The sequence below is a fragment of the Centropristis striata genome, chromosome 17 (assembly GCF_030273125.1).
Source record: "Centropristis striata isolate RG_2023a ecotype Rhode Island chromosome 17, C.striata_1.0, whole genome shotgun sequence".
Lineage (NCBI taxonomy): Eukaryota > Metazoa > Chordata > Actinopteri > Perciformes > Serranidae > Centropristis > Centropristis striata.
In genome coordinates, this window is record NC_081533.1 from 10,896,021 (window position 1) to 10,920,094 (window position 24,074).

The 24,074-nt window shown below is 39.1% G+C and overlaps 2 protein-coding genes across 2 annotated transcripts; both read left to right on the plus strand.

The window, feature by feature from the left end:
* The first annotated feature begins 4,982 nt into the window (after window positions 1-4,982).
* LOC131990176 (GTPase IMAP family member 7-like) lies at window positions 4,983-7,876 on the plus strand. The gene is made up of 2 exons (XM_059355574.1): window positions 4,983-5,034; window positions 6,930-7,876. The coding sequence occupies exons 1-2, from the start codon at window positions 5,028-5,030 to the stop codon at window positions 7,874-7,876; spliced, it is 954 nt and encodes a 317-aa protein (XP_059211557.1). The 5' UTR covers window positions 4,983-5,027.
* Window positions 7,877-10,949: 3,073 nt separating this feature from the next.
* Window positions 10,950-12,008, plus strand: LOC131990177 (GTPase IMAP family member 7-like). Its single transcript, XM_059355575.1, has one exon. It carries the CDS (start codon window positions 10,950-10,952, stop codon window positions 12,006-12,008), a length of 1,059 nt encoding a protein of 352 aa, XP_059211558.1.
* Window positions 12,009-24,074: the final 12,066 nt, after the last annotated feature.

Sequence of the window (24,074 nt, forward strand, 5' to 3'; positions counted from 1 at the left end):
TATCACACTTGTTATCAGTCTGTGGACTTGTACAGGTGACTCCCTGCAGTGGATGCTGCCAACAAAAACAGATAAAAACAATTTATTTTGACTAGTTCTGTCTCAGAGACACTCCATCCTCAAAAGGTATGAAAAGGAGCAGCTCTTTGACACAAAATACATAAAGGCTACTTCTTCCATGGATCCCTTTGCCTCACTCAATGCTGCTTGGACACTAGCAATGCTAGCATCTAGCTAATTTGCAAACTTAAGTAAAATAAAACAAGTTAATACTTAATGCACACATTCTTTTCACATTGTTGGAGCTCTTATTGATATCACAAGAAGAGTGACAACTTTTTCGCCTACGTTCGGCTCATTTTGTTTAACCAGTGTAGCATGAAGCATGGAGCTAGCCAGCTAACTAGCCACTGGTTAAATTAATACAGCAATGCTATAAGTACTCTTGTTAACAACTTTGTTGAGGAAAATGGACATGTTTAAAAAAATGTATGTTTAAAAAAATGATCTACAATTACAAACAACCACAGCAGGGAGAAGAAATCTTAAATCTTAAAAATAAATAAGTAACAGAAAATGTTAAATATAAATAATTTAGACTTTACAGTGGTGAGGCAATGAGCTTTCAATCATGGCACTCTAGAATGTTCTCATACGGAAGTTGGCAGGGATGGAAAAACCCTGGTACTGTGAACAATGTAAAACTGATACTTTATATGATAATACAACAAAAATAAAATTATCTGTTCATCTGTTCAACCAATGACGTCTACACACTGGAACAACAGAAGAGAGAGAGAATGTATTTACTGTATGTGAGAGAGAAAAACATCCTGTGCCAGGAGGAGGGCACAATTGTTTTCGAGGAATGTGGTCGAGCCACTCAAAGTACAGACAAACAAACAAACAAAACCCCCAAAAAACAGGTGATTCAGGAAATATATTCACAAAGTCTCTGGCAGTCATGTCACTCGGACTACTTGTCGCTCCAGAATTACTTGACTGTTGGCAACATGGACGGTAAAATAATATCTTTCAGTTATTTCGGGTTGCCCACAAGGTGCATGACAATTATTAAAATAATATTTTTTGTTTGTTTGTTTTTTCCTTTTCTTCCATTTTTGCTTATTTTGCTGAACAGTGATTGATCCTGTGAGAAAAGATTAGATACAAATGTTGTTGATCATTAAAGTTTTTGTTGGTACTTTTTATGCATTGACACCATTCTTTCCTTTACTATTATGCTAATAAAGTTTAAAGTCTAAACTGCTTTCTGACCAATGAGGATTTATTTAGTAATAGATCTCTTGTGTATGTTTTTATACATGTTGAAAGACGATACCCGTGGGACCAAGAGGGTAACAAATTGGCATTTCAGAGGAAAGGAAGACATTTTTCTGTCCAAAACTGAGTTTTAGAAATAATGCTGTTATGATCCGATTAAACTAATATTGATTACTACTAAAACCAAGTCCTGATCAAATACTTTTATCATCATAGATAATAAATTACATGAAAGTTATTAAAATCAATCTAATGTGATATTCTTGACATTAAGTTTGCCCTGTTGTTTGTGTCACCAGAGTTACATGGTGGTCAGATATACACAGACTATATTATTTATCCACTGCTCCCACCATCTCCTTTCTTTTTAATAGTAGAAAAACAAATTTGATTTACTTTCGTGTATCAGCGCTCCAGTTCATCAAATATAAATGAACTCAAATTTAAAATACATCTACAACTACTGTAATAAATCAGTACTTGTAAAATGCAGCATTCATCTGACCAGCAATATTTCTGCAGAATAGTCCCAGTCAGCTGTATCTGACAAGACTGTTGCTGACAGTTGTGTCAGGTGCTACAAAATATTCATCAAGGAAGTTTTGCTTTTTGTTGAGAAACTAAACACAAACAGAAACATCAACCACCCAAAAGTACCAGCTGTGCACTACATTTCTGCAATGCCTAGATGGCAGCACAGATCTACAATGTTTGAAAAGAGATGACAGCCACATAAGTGTAAGTAAGTTTAAATCTAAGATTCTCTCCATTTCACCATCTGATGAGAGTAGAGAGGAAGAAATACTGCTGCAGGGATGTCTGAAGGTGGGAAATCTATGATGAGAGATTTAAATATAAAAGTTTACAAGTTTATTTATATATTTTATTCTAATTCTCATGGAAATATGGAGTTTTATGAAAAGTTTGGCAACACAAATACTCGACAACCATGGAAGTGATTTTATTGTAATTGAGTGTATGTGTAAAAAAAAAGGTAAAAAAAAAAAAAAAAAGGCTCAGTATTAATGATGGACTTTATTTCCTTTCAGTGTCCGACACAAAGAGGATTGTCATCTTGGGAAAAACTGGAGCTGGGAAAAGCAGCCTGGCTAACACCATATTTAGAGAGAAGACTCTTTTTCAAACTGGCGACTCTCCCAACTCTGAAACAAATAAATGTAAAGCAGAAACCAAATCTGTCAACGGAAAAAGCATCACTTTGATCGACACTCCTGGTTTGTTTGACACAGACAGATCAGAGGAGGAGATGAAGGCTGAGATAGTGAGGTGTATCACAGAGTGCTCTCCTGGGCCTCATGCTGTTCTCATTGTGCTTAAAGTGGAGAGATACACAGAGCATGAACAGGCTGTCATCACAAAAATAAGCCAATACTTTTCTGAAGAAGTCTTCAAATACGCAACAGTTCTCTTCACTCATGGTGACCAGCTCCCCGAAGGACAGAAAATTATGGATTTTGTCCAAAAGAATATGTCATTGAGTGATCTTGTTGAGAAGTGTGGAGGCCGCTGCCACGTAGTCGATAATAAATACTGGAAGAACGACCAGCAGGATGAATACAGAAGCAACAAGTTCCAGGTGGAGGAGCTCCTCAAGACAATAGACAAGATAACTGAGGCAAACAGAGGAGGCTGCTACACCAATGAGATGCTACAAGCAGCACAGGAAATGATCCAACAAGAGGAGGAGTGCATTAGAAAGTCATCACCAAACATGTCAGAGGAAGAAATCAGCGGACAGGCTAAAGTCAACACATCAAGATTGATCAACAGTTTGATCAAACTGGCAGATATCACAACAGATGCATTGTTAGGAGCTTTGTTTGGTGTGGCAAGGTGTGTTGTAATTGTGGGCACACTTTTAAAGGAGCTAGCAATACCATTATTAAAAATATGTGAAAGTGTGGTAGTGGCAGAAAGAGCACTAGCAGAAATAACAGCAGCAGCAGCAGCAGGAGGAGCTGGTCGGTCTGGATTGCCCAACCTTAAAGTGGCAGCTGCAGCGAGAGCAATGGTTGTAGGTGTTAAAAGATATCATGCAACTGAGGATGCAAAGACAGTAAAGGAAGGAGGACAGAAGGCAGCAGAGGCTGTCTTGGATGGAGCCAAATTTATTTTAGACAAAGCAAAAGATTTCATGGCCAGACTATGAGTGGTATTGACACTTTCCACTCATGAGTGTGGATCAGTGATCAGATCAGTGCGGGTCAGGTGTGTGTCTCTGATTGCCCCTTCTGAGTTCTCCCAGGCTGTCCTCTTCAGGCTCTGTGTGGGTTCACATAAAGGGGGCGTTGGGATTTGACTCAACTACTGCTTTCCGTCCACTTCTGTGAAAAATATGAATTGTTATTAAGGCTTAAGGTATGGGACACAGTCCTCAACTGTGTCCCATACATCATCACCCTGACACTATCACACCTGAAAAAAGAATAGAGCCACAACATGTTGTGACTCTTGAATTTATCATTAAAAAGTCACATCTTCCTGTAGATTAGATGAAAATCCTATCTGATCTGATCTGATTCTTCCTGTTAACCTTTCTATTGTATTTCATAACCCATCAACTACTGCTCACCTGTGTTTGTTTTTTTTCACAGAAGTAGAATTTATTTTTGGTACAACTCTACTAAACATGTTGCTACAGAGTAATTTTACATTTTATTAATTACAAATGTAACTACACATTATATATCTGATGCACTTTAACAATTTAATAATGGAATGAGCCCCTTATCACAAATGAAGACCATTATTTTTATGTTGATGTACATTGATATGACTATAAAGAGGTAATCAGAAGGATGCTTTCTTCAACAATATTTAACATTATTATACAACCCTAATTCCAAAATGTAAATAAACCAATATAATATTTTTTGCAAATACTTGCTGATATATATGTAATTTAAAACCATATTAACATTTTATATTTGTTTTTATGTTTACTGATTTTTTTGTTTTTTTTTGTCAATATTCTGAATTTGATGCACTCTGTTTTTATTGATATTTTGGTTGTACGATTTTACATACAAAACAATTTTTTTGTGTAAAGTTTGTCTTACTTTGAAAAAAAAAATACATTGTTCAATCAAAATATAAAACATGATTCTGTTAATAAGAACTATATAGGATATAGCAAGGAGGCTAATTACTCATATTTCAGATGTTTTTGTCTCCAGTCTGATCTTGAGCACACAGCTGATTGGTTTGTGGTTTGTTTACTTGACATAGTAGTGCATTTTAACAGTTTCAGTGGTCAGACAGCGCGTGATGTTATGATAGTCAGACACTCGCTTACTGTTCAGACATGATGTAACACAGGCCTTCTGATGCACCTGCAACAATCATGTATTTCTTTGTGGAAGACAATGTATCACCATGACGGATATGAACAATGAATAAATTGAAATGTATGAAAATTGTATATGCAGAGAGAGTGTTTACTTCTACCTTGCTCTTTACCCTAACAGCAACCATCACAACTACATACTAACATTTACCTTAACCTAAACCTGAACTTTAAAACCAAGTCTTAACCCTCAAACAGGCCTTTGATGAAGTGAGGACCAGCTGAAATGTCCTCACTATGTAAGAAGTAAACCCCCTCCCCCCACACAGACTAACAGGACGTGAATGTGAAACCAGAATAAAAGCTGCGTCAGAGCAGAGGGGAACAGACACGCAGGACAGTCGTCTGGTAGATCCAAGATATTTCTTCCAACAACATGGACGGTGAGTTAACGTTACTTCTCTCAGTTATTCTCCTAAACTACAACACTTCAATCTTTTTTGTTAGCACTGCTCTCTGTACATTATTATGTGATATTATGTTAACTCATAGTTTGGCTAAATAGTCCTGAGACTGATAACACTGGAAACATGCTGTAAGATAACTACTCTAATTAAACCAGTACTGGTTATTGTAAAATGTAGCAGCCAAACATGCTGCGTCCTGGGAGAGGACGAGTCATATGTTTGGTACGTGTGCTCATTTTGGTAAACATGAACAAGCAAAAAGTTTCATTGAATTACCACAACCACTAGAGGGCAGCACAGATCTGCATTAGTTTGAAAAGAGAGACAAGTTTGAGTCTGATATTCTCTCCACTTCACCAATTACTGAGAGAAGAGAGAAGGACATGCAGCTGCAGGGATGTCTGAATCTTTGATGAGAGGTTTAAGAACCCTGTCCAAGAAAATCAACATTTTATATTCAACAGAACTCACTTCTCCCTCATGGAAGTCAGGCTCTTTAGAGTACTGATGAAAGTTTACAAACACAAAGCTGGGGGTAAAACTATGAGCATGGAAGAATGACATGGTTGAGAGAGAACAATCTGTGAAACAGATATCATAGGTAATAATAATAATAACAATAATAATAATAATAATAATAATAATAATGATAATAATAATAATAATAATAATAACACAGCTATGGAGGCTACAGCCATGCAACCAACTCTGTGTGTATTGTATTAAGCTGTGTCTAAACATAGCTAAATGCTAACGTCAGCAGGCTAACATTGAGCATTAGTGATGTGGTTAGACCGAAGTCCACCAATGGAAATAGATCCAGTATTTTTACTCTCGCTTATAATTGATAGAGATCAGAGTTCAACACATTCAAATAATAGCTTTTTACTCTCTGTGACCCTCTTTCTCCCAGAGGCTGTAGCAGGCTAAGTCTCAATTAAAAGTGATTCAATTAATAAGTTGATAATGTGTGTGTGTGCTGTCTGCAGCTAATACTCTGGCAAAGAGTTTTTCTGCAGCTCCAACAAATCCAAAAAAGTAGTAGACCCATTAGCTTACCAATTTAATAGTTTTGAACCGGAAAATTCAGTTATGGATTTAATAGCCTGTAGTTAGCTGTGCTAAATGTCGTTCAGTCAGACAACTCATGTGATGCATAATGTGTTTATTGGACAATGAACATAGTTTAGATTTGGCGTCTAGGCTCCGACCTCATCACTCCTCAGCAGTTACATGAGGTATTGAGGAGTGATGCAATAAATCCCCCCGTCGGAGCCTACAGGTGGATGCTGGGGTGGTGGTGGGACTGAGAAAGCAAGCGGCAGTACAGATGCAGCAGCAGCATAGGCAGGCAGAGGAGAGATGAGGATTACTCTCATCTTAAATACAGCGCCAGATTGGATAGGGAGTGTGTTCTGGTGGAGGATGTATAAGGAGTGAACCATGTCATGTGTATGGCAGCTCAAGTTGCCTGCCTGAACTAGCTCGCAGGCATCGCTCCATTAGTCATCAGCTGTTATTTTATGAGTCAGATACATCAACTTTGTCACAAGACTTCAACGTCAGTACCGTTAGCTTCAGACAATCTTCAATAAGCTAACCAGCTGTTTGACAAGCTAGTGAAACCATAGCGGAATAAATACTTTATAAATATAAATATAAACAAACTGCCTTAATCTGCACTCTTCTGTGTTCACTGTATGATGTACACTCTGTGTTTACTGAATTAATCCATCCATCCATTGTTTTAATTTTTATCTGGCGACACCAAGCTATTCTATATTTCTGGCCTATTTGTGGAATTAATAACAAAAAGATATGAAGATCTAATCTTCAGGTATGACTGATGGACTTTTTTTCTTCTCTTTCAGACTCAAACAAGAGAATTGTCATCTTAGGAAAACCTGGAATTGGGAAAAGCAGCCTGGCTAACACCATATTTGGAGAGAAACGGTTCAGGACCTACAGCGCTCTTGACTCTGAAACAAATAAATGTCAAAGAGAAACCAAATCTGTCAACGGAAGAAGAATCACTCTGATCGACACTCCTGGTTACTTTGACACAGAGAGACCTGAGGAGGAGCTGAAGGCTGAGATAGTGAGGTGTATCACAGAGTGCTCTCCTGGGCCTCATGCTTTTCTCATTGTGCTTAAAGTGGAGAAATTCACAGAGCAAGAACAGGCTGTCATCACAAAAATAAAGCAACTCTTTTCTGAAGAAGTCTACAAATATGCAACGGTTCTCTTCACTCATGGTGACCAGCTCCCTGAAGGACAGACAATTATGGAGTTTGTCCACCAGAATCAGCTTTTGAGTGATGTGGTGAAGAAGTGTGGAGGCCGCTGCCACGTAGTCGATAATAAATACTGGAAGAACGACCAGCAGGATGAATACAGAAGCAACAAGTTCCAGGTGAAGGAGCTCCTCAAGACAATAGATGAGATAACTGAGGCAAACAGAGGAGGCTGCTACACCAATGAGATGCTACAAGCAGCAGAGGAAATGATCCAACAAGAGGAGGAGCGCATTAGAAAGTCATCACCAAACATGTCAGAGGAAGAGATCAGAGAGCAGGCTAAGGGCAGAGTATCTGAGAAGTATACGATCAAACTAGCAGGTTTTACAAAAGGGGCATTGATCGCAGCTTTTTGTGGGTTAGCATTGAGTGGATCAGTGCCAGGTGTAGCAATATTTGCTGCTGTTGGAGCTGTGATGATCGGAGGTTTGATAGACTATATTCAAAGTGAGGGAGCAGGCACACCACAGGGAACAGCAGAAATGGTAGAAGAGGCTGTTATGACTGATTATCACACCTAAAGTTAAGAGCCATGAGGAGGAGAATTTATCATGAAACAGTCACATTTTCCTATATATTGTGACATAGATATGACATATGACTATGCACTGGTAATCAGAAGGATGCTTTCTTCAACAATATTTTACATTTTAATACAACCCTTATTATAAAAAGTAAATAAAACAATTGGATATTACACTGATGTATTTAATTGAAAACTGTACTAAGACAGAATATTTTATATTAAAACTGAAAAGTTTGTTTTTGTCAATATTCTGAATTTAAAGCATGTTTTTATTTACGTTTTACATATTTACCAGCCACTTTTCACAAGATTTATTACAAAGTCATATCTGTCTGTAGATGGGAGAAAATCTTGGTGTGAACAATCCAATTATGTTGAATCACATGTAATATGTAATTATGTCTGCCTTCAGCTTCAACTTATTTCTGTTTTATGAGCTAACCACAGAGTGTCTTATTTCATACGCTGTCCAGTGCATAACCTGTAAACTGTAATCAACGAGATAAAACATTTTTAACACAATTTATAGATTCAAATCTTAAAAATTGTTTAAATCAAACCAGTGTACACTGTTTCCTGTTGCTAAAGATGTGCTATTTAATTTTTTGTTGTGTATTTGTGTCTGTAATTTTATGAAATATGAATAAAATAAAAAGAAACTTGTAAAAATATGTTTTTGAGCATTTGGTATCTAGTATTAATCTTCTTAGTTATTTACTAGTTAAAGTTTATTCAGTCAGATAACTATCCTCTGCCCTAAAGGAACACTTTTTATTTTTGCCTAATATTCCCTTCTTGTCAACACAACTGCAACCCTCAAGGTTGTTGGGAATACGTTTCTTTTAAATTTACAGCTGAAATATTTCTTGAGTAAGGAGCGGAATATAACTTTATGTATTTTTACATGGACAGTTTAAGGTTAACCCTGCCAAGAAAACTGGATGTCAGCTATTTCCTGTCACTCAAAGAGACTCAAATAGACTTCCAGTAAATCATGTACTTGAAGGAGGGCAGAACAGATTCTAAAGGAAAGTGGTAGAGCTGCTGTCAAACCTGTTTAGATTAAAAATAAAGTAATCTGCCTACAGGCCACAGCGTCATCACAATTGTTTTCAGCCTGTAAACTTGTACAGGTGACTCCCTGCAGTGGATACTGCCAATAAAAACCGAGAAAAACAATTCCTCTTGACTAGCTCTGTCTTAGAGAAACTCCTATGTAAATCAGGGATTCTACATAATGATAGAACAAAACAAAAAACAATCTTAAATTAATTGCAATAAAAACATTTTTTATCCATTCAAAATGTACTTTAAAGGGGGATTTTTTCTTATATTTAATACTCTTACCAACATAAGAGTGGATACATAGGCTTGCTTTATGTATTGTATTTATTATTGTAAATTAATTCAGCACAGTACTTAGAGGGCTACACACATATTGATGTTCATACAACTGGAGTTACGTCCATTCATTCATTCATTCATTACCCTTAACAGCTAATCCAACCTCAGGATTATATACTTTGTGGGGCTTGAAGGTAATTCAACCCTTTAGGAGTTTAAATTCAGACAAACCATGTGCCAGCATTTATTATTTACTCATATTTTCTGAAATTAAAATGAATCTCTGCAGCAGCACCAGCCGGTTTGTGTCATCAGCAAAATTCTGATTGGAGCAGTAGGACATGACATCACCCTTTTCCCCTGAAGCCCTACCAGGATGGAATATTTGTGGAAAATAAAGTGGAATATTTGTGGGTATTTACTGTTTGAATTAACAGTTTATGGAACAGATTTAGTAAGAGAGAGGAAAACCTCCTCTGTCAGGAGGAGGGCACAATTGTTTATGAGGTTTCTGAGGAATGTAGTTGATCCACTGCTGAGTGTCAAGGTACAAAAAAACAACAGGTGATACAGGAAACATATTCACAAAGTCTCTGGCAGTCGTGTCAATCGGACTATTTGTCGCTTCAGAGTTACTTCACTGTTGACAACATGAACGGTAAATTAATTTATTTCAGTTATTTCAGTCGGGGTTTCTCATTAAGATATTTAAATAAAAGTTATTTTTTATCGTGCAGGGGATAAACTTAGACAGTGTCCGTTTTTTCCTTCTCATTTTAATTTTGCTGGACAGTGATTGGTAGAAAAGATTAGATATTCTTGATCATTAATGTGTTAGTTGATGCCTTTTTATGTTTTCACCATTCTTCCTTTTATGCTAATACAGTTTCAAGTGTTAACTGCTTTCTGACCAATGAGGATTTTTTTTGTTATCGATCTATTGTGTATGTTTTTATACATGAAGGAAGACAATACCTGTGAGGATGAAGAGGGTAACAATTGGGCATTTCAGAGGAAAGAGGACATTTTTTTAGGAATAATGGTGTTATTCATTACTACATTATTTAACAAGTGCTCCCAACTTGTCTTTTTTTAATAGTAGAAATGAAAAGATTTGATTTACTTTTGTGTATCAGCTCTCAAGTTATCAAATATAAATTAACTCAAATTTAAAATACATCTACAACTGCTGTAATAAAATCAGTAATTGTAAAATGCAGCATTCATCTGGCCGGTAACATTTCTGCAGAATACTCCCAGTCAGTTGCTGACAGTTATGTCAGTTGCTATAAAATATTTATCAAGAAATAAAAGAAAATCTCTTTTTGTTCAAAAAGCCACTAAACACAAACAGAAACATCAATCACCCAAAAAGTACCAAGCTGTGCACTACATTTCAGCAACGTCTAGATGTCAGCACAGATCTAGTTTGAAAAGAGATTTTGGCCACCAGACAAGTTTAATTTAACATTCTCTCATTTCACCAGCTGATGAGAGTAGAGAGAAACAAATGCTGCTGCAGGGATGTCTGAAGGTGGTAAATCTATGATAAGACGTTAAAATATGAAAGTTTTATTTTTATATTCTATGTTTATTCCCATGGAAATATTGAGTTTTATTTCAAGTTTACAAAAACAAATACTTAGGAAAAGCAAGGCAGTCATTTCTTCAATTGTCATAGAGTTGTGAGAAAAAAAGTACTAAAACATTCCACAGTATTAGTGATGGATTTTTTTTTTCTTTCAGTGTCCGACACAAAGAGGATTGCCATCTTGGGAAAAACTGGAGCTGGGAAAAGCAGCCTGGCTAACACCATATTAGGAGAGAAACTGTTCATGATCAGTGACTCACCCAACTCTGAAACAAATAAATGTCAAGCTAAAAACAAATCTGTCAACGGACAAAGAATCACTCTGATCGACACTCCTGGTTTCTTTGACACACACAGATCTGAGGAGGAGCTGAAGGCTGAGATAGTGAGGTGTATCACAGAGTGCTCTCCTGGGCCTCATGCTGTTCTCATTGTGCTTAAAGTGGAGAAATTCACAGAGCAAGAACAGGATATCATCAAGAAAACAATAGAATATTTTTCTGAAGAAGTCTTCAAATACGCAACAGTTCTCTTCACTCATGGTGACCAGCTCAGTGATGGACAGACAATTATGGAGTTTGTCCAAAAGAATAAGTCATTGAGTGATCTTGTTAAGAAGTGTGGAGGCCGCTGTCATGTCATTGATAATAAATACTGGAATAACGACCAGCAGGATGAATACAGGAGCAACAAGTTCCAGGTGGAGGAGCTCCTCAAGACAATAGATGAGATAACTGATGCAAACAGAGGAGGCTGCTACACCAATGAGATGCTACAAGCAGTGGAGGAAATGATCCAACAAGAGGAGGAGCGCATTAGAATGTTATCACCTAACATGCCAGAGGAAGAGAACAGAGAGCAGGCTAAAGTCAACACAGCCAAGAAGCTTTGGATCAAACTGGCAGGTATTGCAACAGGTGCATTATTAGGAGCTTTACTTGGTGTAGGAGTTGCTGTTGTGGTCATGGTTTTAAAGCGTGGAGCAGTACCAACACTAAAAGCAGCAGCAGCAGGAGGAGCAGCAGTGGGAACTGTGATTGGAGGTGTTACAGGATATATTGCAGCTGAGAATGCTGATTCAGTACTGGAAGGAGGAAAGAAGGCAGCAAAGGCTGTCTGGGATGAAGCCAAATCTGTTATAGATAAAGCAAATGATTTCATGGACGGGCCGTCACATCCCAAAAAAGAATAAAGCCAAAACATGCTGTGACAATCAAAAGATCCTTCGCTCCTACAGCCATCAGGTTGTCTAATTCTAACAGAGCTAACAGACAAACTGAATTTCCCCTCGGGTATAAATAAAGTAATTTTGATTTGACTTTGATTTTGATTTGATTTGATTATTGAAGACGGGGAAGATAATTTATCATTAAAAAGTCAAATTGTCCTGTAGATGACATGAAAATCCTATGTGATCTGATCCTTCCTTGTTTGTATTTTATTTTATAATCCATGAACTACTGCACACCTGTGTTGGTTTGTTTCTCACAGAAGTAGAATTTATTTGTGGTATAACTCTACTAAACATGTTGCTTCAGAGTTATTTTACACTTTATTACTTAAAAATGTAACTACACATTATATATCTAATGCACTTTAACAATTCAATAATCTTGCTCCTTATGTTTTAAGGGCCTTACACTTAAATTACAGATATTAGGGCCTGACCTGCATGGTTTTTTTTGAGACTGATATAAAAGACTTCAGAGATTACTGAGCAGGAATAAAAACTGGGGATATTATACTGATATATTTAATTGAAAGCTGAACTATGACAGTATATTTTATGTTAAAACTGAAATCCTTGTTTTTGTCAATATTGTGAATTTGATGCATGTTTTGATTTTCGTTTTACATATTAACCAGCCACTTTTCACAGTGAAGAAGAGGGAGAGAAGCTATTAAAAAGTCATATCTGTCTGTAGATGGGAGAAAATCTTGTTCTGAACAATCCAATTATGTTCAGTTACATGTAATATGTAATTATTCCTTCAGCTTCAACTTATTTCTGTTTTATGAGCTAACCACAGTGTCTTATTTCACATGCTGTCCAGTGCATAACCTGTAAACTGTAATCAACGAGATGAAACATTTTTAACAAAATTTATATATTCAAATCTTAAGAATTGTTTAAATCAAACCAGTGTACACTGTTTCCTGTTGCTGTTGACATACTATATCATTTTTGTTGTGTATTTTGTGTCTGCAATATTATGAACGATGAATAAACAGAAACTTGTGAAAAATATTATTTGAGCAAGTAAAGTTTTTCTTGGTAAAGTTACACTGAATTCTGATTGGTGTCACAGTTCAAATGAAGTCTGGTCCAGACTTGGGTTCATGTAGCCGTCACTCAGAGTATTAATCTGCTTTAGAAAATATAGTTATTTAACAGTTAATATTTATTCAGTCAGATAACTATCCTGTGCCCTGATGGAACATTTTATTTTAATTAAATTACCGCTGCCAAGAAAACTAGATGTCAGCTATTTCCTGTCACTCAAAGAGACTCAAATAGACTTCTTCCAGTACATCATGTATGTAAAGGAGGGCAGAATAGTTTAACGGTTCGGTGGAACAGGACTAATTCGCTGGACACGGATGATAAGGGTAGAAGCAAAAAATAATTTATTTTAAACAGTGAAAAATACAAACGAAAATACTCAGGCCACAAAGGCAGAAATGAAGAGAGCCGGATTAAACGGAAGGTCCTCAAAGGCCAGAAAAACAGGGCGGTTAGAAACACGCATCAAAAACACGACAACTGGCACTGGATCACAAGAACCACAGGGTTTCAGTAGGCAGGTAATCAGGGGAAGCAGAGACAGCTTTCCACCTGGTTTAGGTGCTCTGATGAGCAACGGAGGAGGCACACACACAGGCACACTCACTATGAGGGGTATTTTATGCCAGCACATTATACTAAAACGTGTGTACAGCGCCTATGCGATGACATCAAACCACTAACGTGCGCGTGTAAATTCCATTCACTTTCAATGGACAGACGAGCGTCACGTAGGCGTCACGCAGACGCTGTACACACGTTGTTGCGCCTACATGACGGCTGCGTGACGGGTGAACTACGCCTCAAACACGTGACATGAAGACCCGCGTGACTGTTAAGTACAATTCTACATAGGCGTACAGACACACGCTGTGTAGTGTGTGTGGAAATCAAATAGCAATGGGTCATTCGTGCAACGAGCGAACGTAGCGGACGCCTGTGCGCACGCTCGTCTCAATGTATAAATAATTATTTACTTTATGATGACAAATTTTGAGTTTAACAGCTGCTTCACTTCATAATTAAAGCAGTTCATGTATTACCAAGAGAGACCGATAAGACAGTTTAGCTATTTCAAGTCTACACGTGCACACGTTAAGGCGTCTGAAGCGTTGGCTTTAGGACAATAACACACACGCGTTAACGCCTATAACGCGTGTACGCCTGTAACAGTACATCAGGACTGGACCATTGCTCAGGGCAACCCGTTCTCATTCCCAAAGCGTAAAATACCGACGATTTGTCACACCCCTAGACGTATCATACTGACGCAAAGGGTACCCTTCCACGTCTGTGTGAAACGATCTGGGTTCTCAATTGACTCCAATATAAACCCGCTCGCGGCGCTGAGAAACGCTTAGAGCAGAGGCTACAGCCGTCTATTCACTCCAATAATATCCCGACCACGGCACTACATGACGCTGCGAGCGACAATCTGATTGGAGAACCGAGGACCCTGTGCACATCAAAGTCTCACTGATAATTCAACAATAAAATAGCTTCATGTTGTGGCTCTCAGTATCATTCTGATTCGATTCTGAGAAATAAACTTTTATTCGTTTGTTTTGGATAGCGGAAAGGCCTACATTACCCACAATCCTCAACAACAGTTGCTCCGGCAATCTGCTTTGCGCTACCCGTTATTAATTTATTTATTCTAAAATAATCACCAGCAGAATTATCGTCATAATAAGATAGTAAATGTGGCCCAGTGTTTTATGATATATTTTCAGTGAAATTGACACGGATTTCGCTACAATGCAAGTTAATGTCATATCCCAACCTGGTATTTTTTCCTATTGGTTTGTGTCCAAGTCACGTGACTTTCAAGGCTCCGGCGGTCTGAACAAAAAACATGGCGGACAGTTCTCTCATTTTTAGTGAAAAAATCAATATTTTGACTTTGTCTCTGCATAAAAATGGATTTTGATTACATTTCTAGCGAGAAATATATGTGTTATTTTCTAAATATTCACTCAGCGAATGTACATAATCACTTTGTGATCTCGCCAGAAAAAGACGATCTGCTGTGTTTTATTTTGAAATCTGTTTTATTTTGTAATCTGCCGGATGTGCTGTGCGATCTCATTGAATCGCGCTTCACTGTAAATGGCCCGGACTCTGCTCTCCTGTTTTAGTTAAAATATCTTCATTAAACAAACATTGTTGTCTTTTTTTAGCATAGATAATATACATACAGTATAATTATTTATTAGACAGTGTGTGATATTCGATATATTGGGTAGAAATAGGTTTTCACAACCCTAATATGGGTTGAAGCATGGCTGTGGGAATCTCAGTCTGTTAGGACAGATTTTCATGGTTTGAAAAAAATAAAACTTTGTCATAGAGCTAAACCAAAGGGCTGTGAAGAGGGAAGGCTGGAACCTACTGGAGTAGGTCAGACCACAAGGCCGGAGGGACAAACAAGTGATCCCTCCCTGATCCAGACCAGAAGGTAGGCGTTGTGATGTCGAGCTTGGTGAAGATAGCGGCCCCCTGAAGAAGCTCAAAGGCAGATGGGGTGATGAGCTGGGCTGAACTTCGTTTGCACAGTCCCAGGGAAGATGAGGGGGCTGGAAAGTCTTGTATCAAAGTATAGAACAATCTGGCAATAAGTGTGTGTGAGGAAGGAGTCTTTATAGTGGCTTGACTGGTAAACTGGAGCAGATGAATGAAGAAGTTAGAGGAGTTGTCTGTTGAAGTGGGAGTGGCTGGCAGGTAGAGTGGAAAAGTACTGGGAGACATAGGCTGCAGGTATGAGCAGGGGGGAGCAGAGCTGAACTGTGACAGTGTCAGAACAGAGGAGAACAGACACACAGACAGTCATGTCATAGATCCAAATTAGTTTTTACTTTTAGTTGATTTATCTTCTAACAGCATGGGCGGTGAGTTAACATTACTTCTTTCAGTTATTCCCTTAAACTCCAATACTTCCTGACTACAACCCTAATTCCCTAATGTAAATAAAACAATGGGATGTTTTTTGCAAATCCTTTCTGATGTATATGTCATTTAAAACCATAGTAACATTTTATGTTTAAAATGTTATATTTACTTATTTTTATGTATTTTGTCAATATTCTGAATTTGATGCATTCTGTTTTCATTTTCATTTAGGTTTTAATGATTTTACCAACAACTACACCTTTTTCTTTGCTTCTTTTTTTCTTTTCTTTTTTACCAGCCTGCCACCATTAAGTAATCACAATTTTGTGTGGAGTCGTGACCATGTTTTCTGTAAAGTTAACCTTACTTTGAAAAAAAAATACATGTGTATTCTATTAAAAAGTACAATAGGGTATGAGCAAGGAGGCTATTTATTCATCTTTCAGATGGTTTTGTCTCCAGTCTGATCTTGAGCACACAGCTGATTGGTTCGTGGTTTATTTACGTGACATAGTCGTGCATTTTAACAGTTTCAGTGGTCAGACAGCGTGTGAAGATATGATAGTCAGACGCTCGCTTATTGTTCAGACATGGTGCATATCCATGACAGATATGAACAATGAATACATTGAAATGTATAAAAAATATATGTACAAATAGAGTTTTTACTTCTACCTTGTCCTTTACCCTAACAGTAACCATCACAACTACATGCCTAACCCCAATCTCTGCCCTGAATGAAACCTGAGCCTTTAAACCAAGTCTTAACCCTTAACAGGCCTTTGAAGAAGTGAGGACCAGCTGAAATGTCCTCTCTTACCATATATGTCCACATGTGACATATGACAGAACCATATACTCTGGTAGCACTGGTAGTCCTGAAAAAAGAGTTTATATTGCTTAATTCAGCATCAAAGGGTTGAAGAAATAAATGCAATTAACAAAAAAAAAAACAAAAAAACAGGCGGAAATAAACAGGAAAAATTGGCTTACACTTTAATGCTGTTGAAATCCAATGAAGTCAACACACTGGAGCAGCAGAAGTGAAGGGAGAAGAAAATGTGTTTACTGTATCTGAGACATACGGGCACTCTGAGCCCGCTGAGGAAGCCTCTAGTGCTCATTACAACCTCACTAAGCTTTGTTCAATATCAGTCCTGGGTTTAGTCTTCATAACAAAGTATCCATATTGGCACATTTGAAATAATGTAATTTGAACAAATTAAGACTAAAACTAATTAATATTTATTTTATAGCATGAGGTGGAATGCGATATGTGCTGTGATTGTGGTTACACAACATGTTGAAGCTTTTTCATAACACAGTGACAAAGACTTTTTAGATGCTCAAATTGTTTCTTATTAACGAACACCAGACATGGAGATGAGAGAAAAGACATTTTGAATTTAGAATTTTTCTTGTTGTTGCCAGTTTTACTTAAAGGGGAACTACGCCCATTTTTAAAAATTCATATGCGTTATTTCTATGATCTCAGCCAAAAAGTATTGGTAAACATGAACCTCTCTCTTAAATAAAAAAAAAACTAGTGCACTCAAGATACAAGTATGTAGTATGAAAATGCTCCACAGGCAAAAACAGAGACACTCAGCACGTTTACATGACATTTAAAAAAAATGAATTATTGCCTTAATCTGACTATAACTGGACAACTGAAGTGCATATAAACGTGTTAGTCCGGTTGTATCCAACTCCGATTAGGACACCCAGATAATGCTTTGGAATAGGATTTTCGCCGGCGTATATGGCAAGACAACACATGTGCGCATGCTCCACATGCTCCACCCACCACGCTGGCGTATGACCCCGAAACAAAAACATCCAGGAAAGCCGGTCACATTAGCCGGTCGTAGGTCAGCACCGACGGCACAAAGTGTCGAACTGAGGTCAACCAGAAAGGGGGCCATATTAACCTGCTGAAACGACGCATATCGACACCTAGTGTTGCGGAGGAGGACACGTTCCCCTAAATTACTTGATTTTTTTTAGTTGCATGTAAACTGGGACAAGGACAGAAGTCCTATTAGACGCCATTTTTAAGCATAGCTCGATTACACTGTGCATGTAAACGCACTGACTGAGATTTATATAACATATTGGAACACTTAAATTAAGTGTTGTTCCCCTTTAAGATGGAAATCAAAGACATTTTAATGACTAAATATATTTTTGACTCAAAACTCTTATCTAAATTATACCGAAAATGCTGCAGCTGCTGCTGTTGTTTAATTGCATATAGGTGTGAGGTGGAACAAGAGCAAACGGTCCCACTGTCAGCCAAATTGTGAATAGTGTAGCAGAACATGACATCATTGTACCTAAATGCAGCACAACAGACACCGGGAACAGTTGTTGATGACTTTTATTTTTCGCAGCAGATACTCAGCAGACAGGTACGTGGCAGCACAGTTCAGTCCAGTAAAGCAGAGGAGAGTCTCTGTGGGTTTGGGGAAGACTGGGAGACCCAGGTGAGACGAGGCGAGCCGTCCAACAGGTGAGTGCAACGAGGTGAGAATGCGTGGACACACAGACACACAGTTCACAGCATGGCTGCTGATGCTGCAGGTGAGCAGACAGGAGCATGATGAAGGATTGAGAATCCAGCAGGTAAGTGTATACAGGTAGACTCGCTTAGCGTAGTCGAGGCAGGGAGACGCAAAACAGCTGCTGGAGCAGGTTAAAAAAACCAGGAGGAGCAAAGGCAAGAAACTCCTCAGAGGCAGTTGGTCGAGAGGGAGTAGCAGTCAGCAGATCGAAGGAGGGATGCTCAGGCTCAAGCCCAGGCGGAGGAGCAAGAGACCTCCTTCTCCAGGGCTGTGAAGAGGGAAGGCTGGAACCTACTGGAGTAGGTCAGACCACAAGGCCGGAGGGACAAACAAGTGATCCCTCCCTGATCCAGACCAGAAGGTAGGCGTTGTGATGTCGAGCTTGGTGAAGATAGTGGCCCCCTGAAGAAGCTCAAAGGCAGATGGGGTGATGAGCTGGGCTGAACTTCGTTTGCACAGTCCCAGGGAAGATGAGGGGGCTGGAAAGTCTTGTATCAAAGTATAGAACAATCTGGCAATAAGTGTGTGTGAGGAAGGAGTCTTTATAGTGGCTTGACTGGTAAACTGGAGCAGATGAATGAAGAAGTTAGAGGAGTTGTCTGTTGAAGTGGGAGTGGCAGGTAGAGTGGAAAAGTACTGGGAGACATAGGCCCCGTTTACACGAGGACGCTTGCGGGTAAAAACGACAAAATATTTTATCGGTAGTGCCTTTCGTTTAGACGATGACGGCGTTTTTGGGGCTTAAAAACGCAAAAATCTGAAACCACCTTCCAAAGTGGTGAAGTTGAATACGCTCCGCCGTAGCGTGTCCGTCTACACTGACAAGACACAAAACTCTGCTCAGATCTGCTCACGTCACGTATGTGTTTACGTCACATACGTGCTCCAGTACAGGAAAATAAACAAACGTGGGATTATTTCCATGTGTCGGACCTTCAAGCTGCTCTGGCAGCTCTAATAAACTTACAGGAGTCTTTCCACCAAATGTACAGGATCTGTACAGATAGTATTAGTGAACAGAGAAGGATCTGTAATTACCTCTATCACATTTTGGATGCACCGATTGGTCGGATGTGAGCCAGACGGCTTTGGACCTGGGAGATCTAGTGATGGTGGAGAACTTTGTGGAAGGAGTAGCTGATGAAAATACGCGGTGTGAAAACTTCCACATGCCCAAAGATGCTCTTATCGCTTTAAGTGATGCCGCCTGGCATGCAAACAATCCAATTCACACACTTTTGCGTCACCGTATGCACACAGATTTCCTCCTGAAAACGCTCGTCTAAACGCGGAATAAAAAGTGAAGACGCAACGCCACTTTTCCGTCTTCTGTTCAGACCGTCATCATGTAAACGTAGCCATAGGCTGCAGGTATGAGCAGGGGGGAGCAGAGCTGAACTGTGACAGTGTCAGAACAGAGGAGAACAGACACACAGACAGTCATGTCATAGATCCAAATTAGTTTTTACTTTTAGTTGATTTATCTTCTAACAGCATGGGCGGTGAGTTAACATTACTTCTTTCAGTTATTCCCTTAAACTCCAATACTTCCTGACTACAACCCTAATTCCCTAATGTAAATAAAACAATGGGATGTTTTTTGCAAATCCTTTCTGATGTATATGTCATTTAAAACCATAGTAACATTTTATGTTTAAAATGTTATATTTACTTATTTTTATGTATTTTGTCAATATTCTGAATTTGATGCATTCTGTTTTTATTTTCATTTAGGTTTTTTATGATTTTACCAACAACTATACCTTTTTCTTTGTTTCTTTTTTTCTTTTCTTTTTTACCAGCCTGCCACCATTAAGTAATCACAATTTTGTGTGTAGTCGTGACCATTTTTTCTGTAAAGTTAACCTTACTTTGAAAAAAAATACATGCGTATTCTATTAAAAAGTACAATAGGGTATGAGCAAGGAGGCTATTTATTCATCTTTCAGATGGTTTTGTCTCCAGTCTGATCTTGAGCACACAGCTGATTGGTTCGTGGTTTATTTACGTGACATAGTCGTGCATTTTAACAGTTTCAGTGGTCAGACAGCGTGTGAAGATATGATAGTCAGACGCTCGCTTATTGTTCAGACATGGTGCATATCCATGACAGATATGAACAATGAATACATTGAAATGTATAAAAAATATATGTACAAATAGAGTTTTTACTTCTACCTTGTCCTTTACCCTAACAGTAACCATCACAACTACATGCCTAACCCCAATCTCTGCCCTAAATGAAACCTGAGCCTTTAAACCAAGTCTTAACCCTTAACAGGCCTTTGAAGAAGTGAGGACCAGCTGAAATGTCCTCTCTTATGTCCACATGTGACATATGACAGAACCATATACTCTGGTAGCACTGGTAGTCCTGAAAAAAGAGTTTATATTACTTAATTCAGCATCAAAGGGTTGAAGAAATAAATGCAATTAACAAAAAAAAACAAAAAAACAGGCGGAAATAAACAGGAAAAATTGGCTTACACTTTAATGCTGTTGAAATCCAATGAAGTCAACACACTGGAGCAGCAGAAGTGAAGGGAGAAGAAAATGTGTTTACTGTATCTGAGACATACGGGCACTCTGAGCCCGCTGAGGAAGCCTCTAGTGCTCATTACAACCTCACTAAGCTTTGTTCAATATCAGTCCTGGGTTTAGTCTTCATAACAAAGTATCCATATTGGCACATTTGAAATAATGTAATTTGAACAAATTAAGACTAAAACTAATTAATATTTATTTTATAGCATGAGGTGGAATGCGATATGTGCTGTGATTGTGGTTACACAACATGTTGAAGCTTTTTCATAACACAGTGACAAAGACTTTTTAGATGCTCAAATTGTTTCTTATTAACGAACACCAGACATGGAGATGAGAGAAAAGACATTTTGAATTTAGAATTTTTCTTGTTGTTGCCAGTTTTACTTAAAGGGGAACTACGCCCATTTTTAAAAATTCATATGCGTTATTTCTATGATCTCAGCCAAAAAGTATTGGTAAACATGAACCTCTCTCTTAAATAAAAAAAAAACTAGTGCACTCAAGATACAAGTATGTAGTATGAAAATGCTCCACAGGCAAAAACAGAGACACTCAGCACGTTTACATGACATTTAAAAAAAATGAATTATTGCCTTAATCTGACTATAACTGGACAACTGAAGTGCATATAAACGTGTTAGTCCGGTTGTATCCAACTCCGATTAGGACACCCAGATAATGCTTTGGAATAGGATTTTCGCCGGCGTATATTGCAAGACAACACATGTGCGCATGCTCCACATGCTCCACCCACCACGCTGGTGTATGACCCCGAAACAAAAACATCCAGGAAAGCCGGTCACATTAGCCGGTCGTAGGTCAGCACCGACGGCACAAAGTGTCGAACTGAGGTCAACCAGAAAGGGGGCCATATTAACCTGCTGAAACGACGCATATCGACACCTAGTGTTGCGGAGGAGGACACGTTCCCCTAAATTACTTGATTTTTTTTAGTTGCATGTAAACTGGGACAAGGACAGAAGTCCTATTAGACGCCATTTTTAAGCATAGCTCGATTACACTGTGCATGTAAACGCACTGACTGAGATTTATATAACATATTGGAACACTTAAATTAAGTGTTGTTCCCCTTTAAGATGGAAATCAAAGACATTTTAATGACTAAATATATTTTTGACTCAAAACTCTTACCTAAATTATCCTGAAAATGCTGCAGCTGCTGCTGTGTTGTTTAATTGCATATAGGTGTGAGGTGGAACAAGAGCAAACGGTCCCACTGTCAGCCAAATTGTGAATAGTGTAGCAGAACATGACATCATTGTACCTAAATGCAGCACAACAGACACCGGGAACAGTTGTTGATGACTTTTATTTTTCGCAGCAGATACTCAGCAGACAGGTACGTGGCAGCACAGTTCAGTCCAGTAAAGCAGAGGAGAGTCTCTGTGGGTTTGGGGAAGACTGGGAGACCCAGGTGAGACGAGGCGAGCCGTCCAACAGGTGAGTGCAACGAGGTGAGAATGCGTGGACACACAGACACACAGTTCACAGCATGGCTGCTGATGCTGCAGGTGAGCAGACAGGAGCATGATGAAGGATTGAGAATCCAGCAGGTAAGTGTATACAGGTAGACTCGCTTAGCGTAGTCGAGGCAGGGAGACGCAAAACAGCTGCTGGAGCAGGTTAAAAAAACCAGGAGGAGCAAAGACAAGAAACTCCTCAGAGGCAGTTGGTCGAGAGGGAGTAGCAGTCAGCAGATCGAAGGAGGGATGCTCAGGCTCAAGCCCAGGCGGAGGAGCAAGAGACCTCCTTCTCCAGGGCTGTGAAGAGGGAAGGCTGGAACCTACTGGAGTAGGTCAGACCACAAGGCCGGAGGGACAAACAAGTGATCCCTCTCTGATCCAGACCAGAAGGTAGGCGTTGTGATGTCGAGCTTGGTGAAGATAGTGGCCCCCTGAAGAAGCTCAAAGGCAGATGGGGTGATGAGCTGGGCTGAACTTCGTTTGCACAGTCCCAGGGAAGATGAGGGGGCTGGAAAGTCTTGTATCAAAGTATAGAACAATCTGGCAATAAGTGTGTGTGAGGAAGGAGTCTTTATAGTGGCTTGACTGGTAAACTGGAGCAGATGAATGAAGAAGTTAGAGGAGTTGTCTGTTGAAGTGGGAGTGGCAGGTAGAGTGGAAAAGTACTGGGAGACATAGGCCCCGTTTACACGAGGACGCTTGCGGGTAAAAACGACAAAATATTTTATCGGTAGTGCCTTTCGTTTAGACGATGACGGCGTTTTTGGGGCTTAAAAACGCAAAAATCTGAAACCACCTTCCAAAGTGGTGAAGTTGAATACGCTCCGCCGTAGCGTGTCCGTCTACACTGACAAGACACAAAACTCTGCTCAGATCTGCTCACGTCACGTATGTGTTTACGTCACATACGTGCTCCAGTACAGGAAAATAAACAAACGTGGGATTATTTCCATGTGTCGGACCTTCAAGCTGCTCTGGCAGCTCTAATAAACTTACAGGAGTCTTTCCACCAAATGTACAGGATCTGTACAGATAGTATTAGTGAAGAGAGAAGGATCTGTAATTACCTCTATCACATTTTGGATGCACCGATTGGTCGGATGTGAGCCAGACGGCTTTGGACCTGGGAGATCTAGTGGATGGTGGAGAACTTTGTGGAAGGAGTAGCTGATGAAAATACGCGGTGTGAAAACTTCCACATGCCCAAAGATGCTCTTATCGCTTTAAGTGATGCCGCCTGGCATGCAAACAATCCAATTCACACACTTTTGCGTCACCGTATGCACACAGATTTCCTCCTGAAAACGCTCGTCTAAACGCGGAATAAAAAGTGAAGACGCAACGCCACTTTTCCGTCTTCTGTTCAGACCGTCATCATGTAAACGTAGCCATAGGCTGCAGGTATGAGCAGGGGGGAGCAGAGCTGAACTGTGACAGTGTCAGAACAGAGGAGAACAGACACACAGACAGTCATGTCATAGATCCAAATT

Coding starts and splice junctions, on each gene's coding strand:
- LOC131990177 (XM_059355575.1), top strand. CDS start 10,950: ATGGATTTTTTTTTTCTTTCAGTGTCCGACACAAAGAGGATTGCCATC.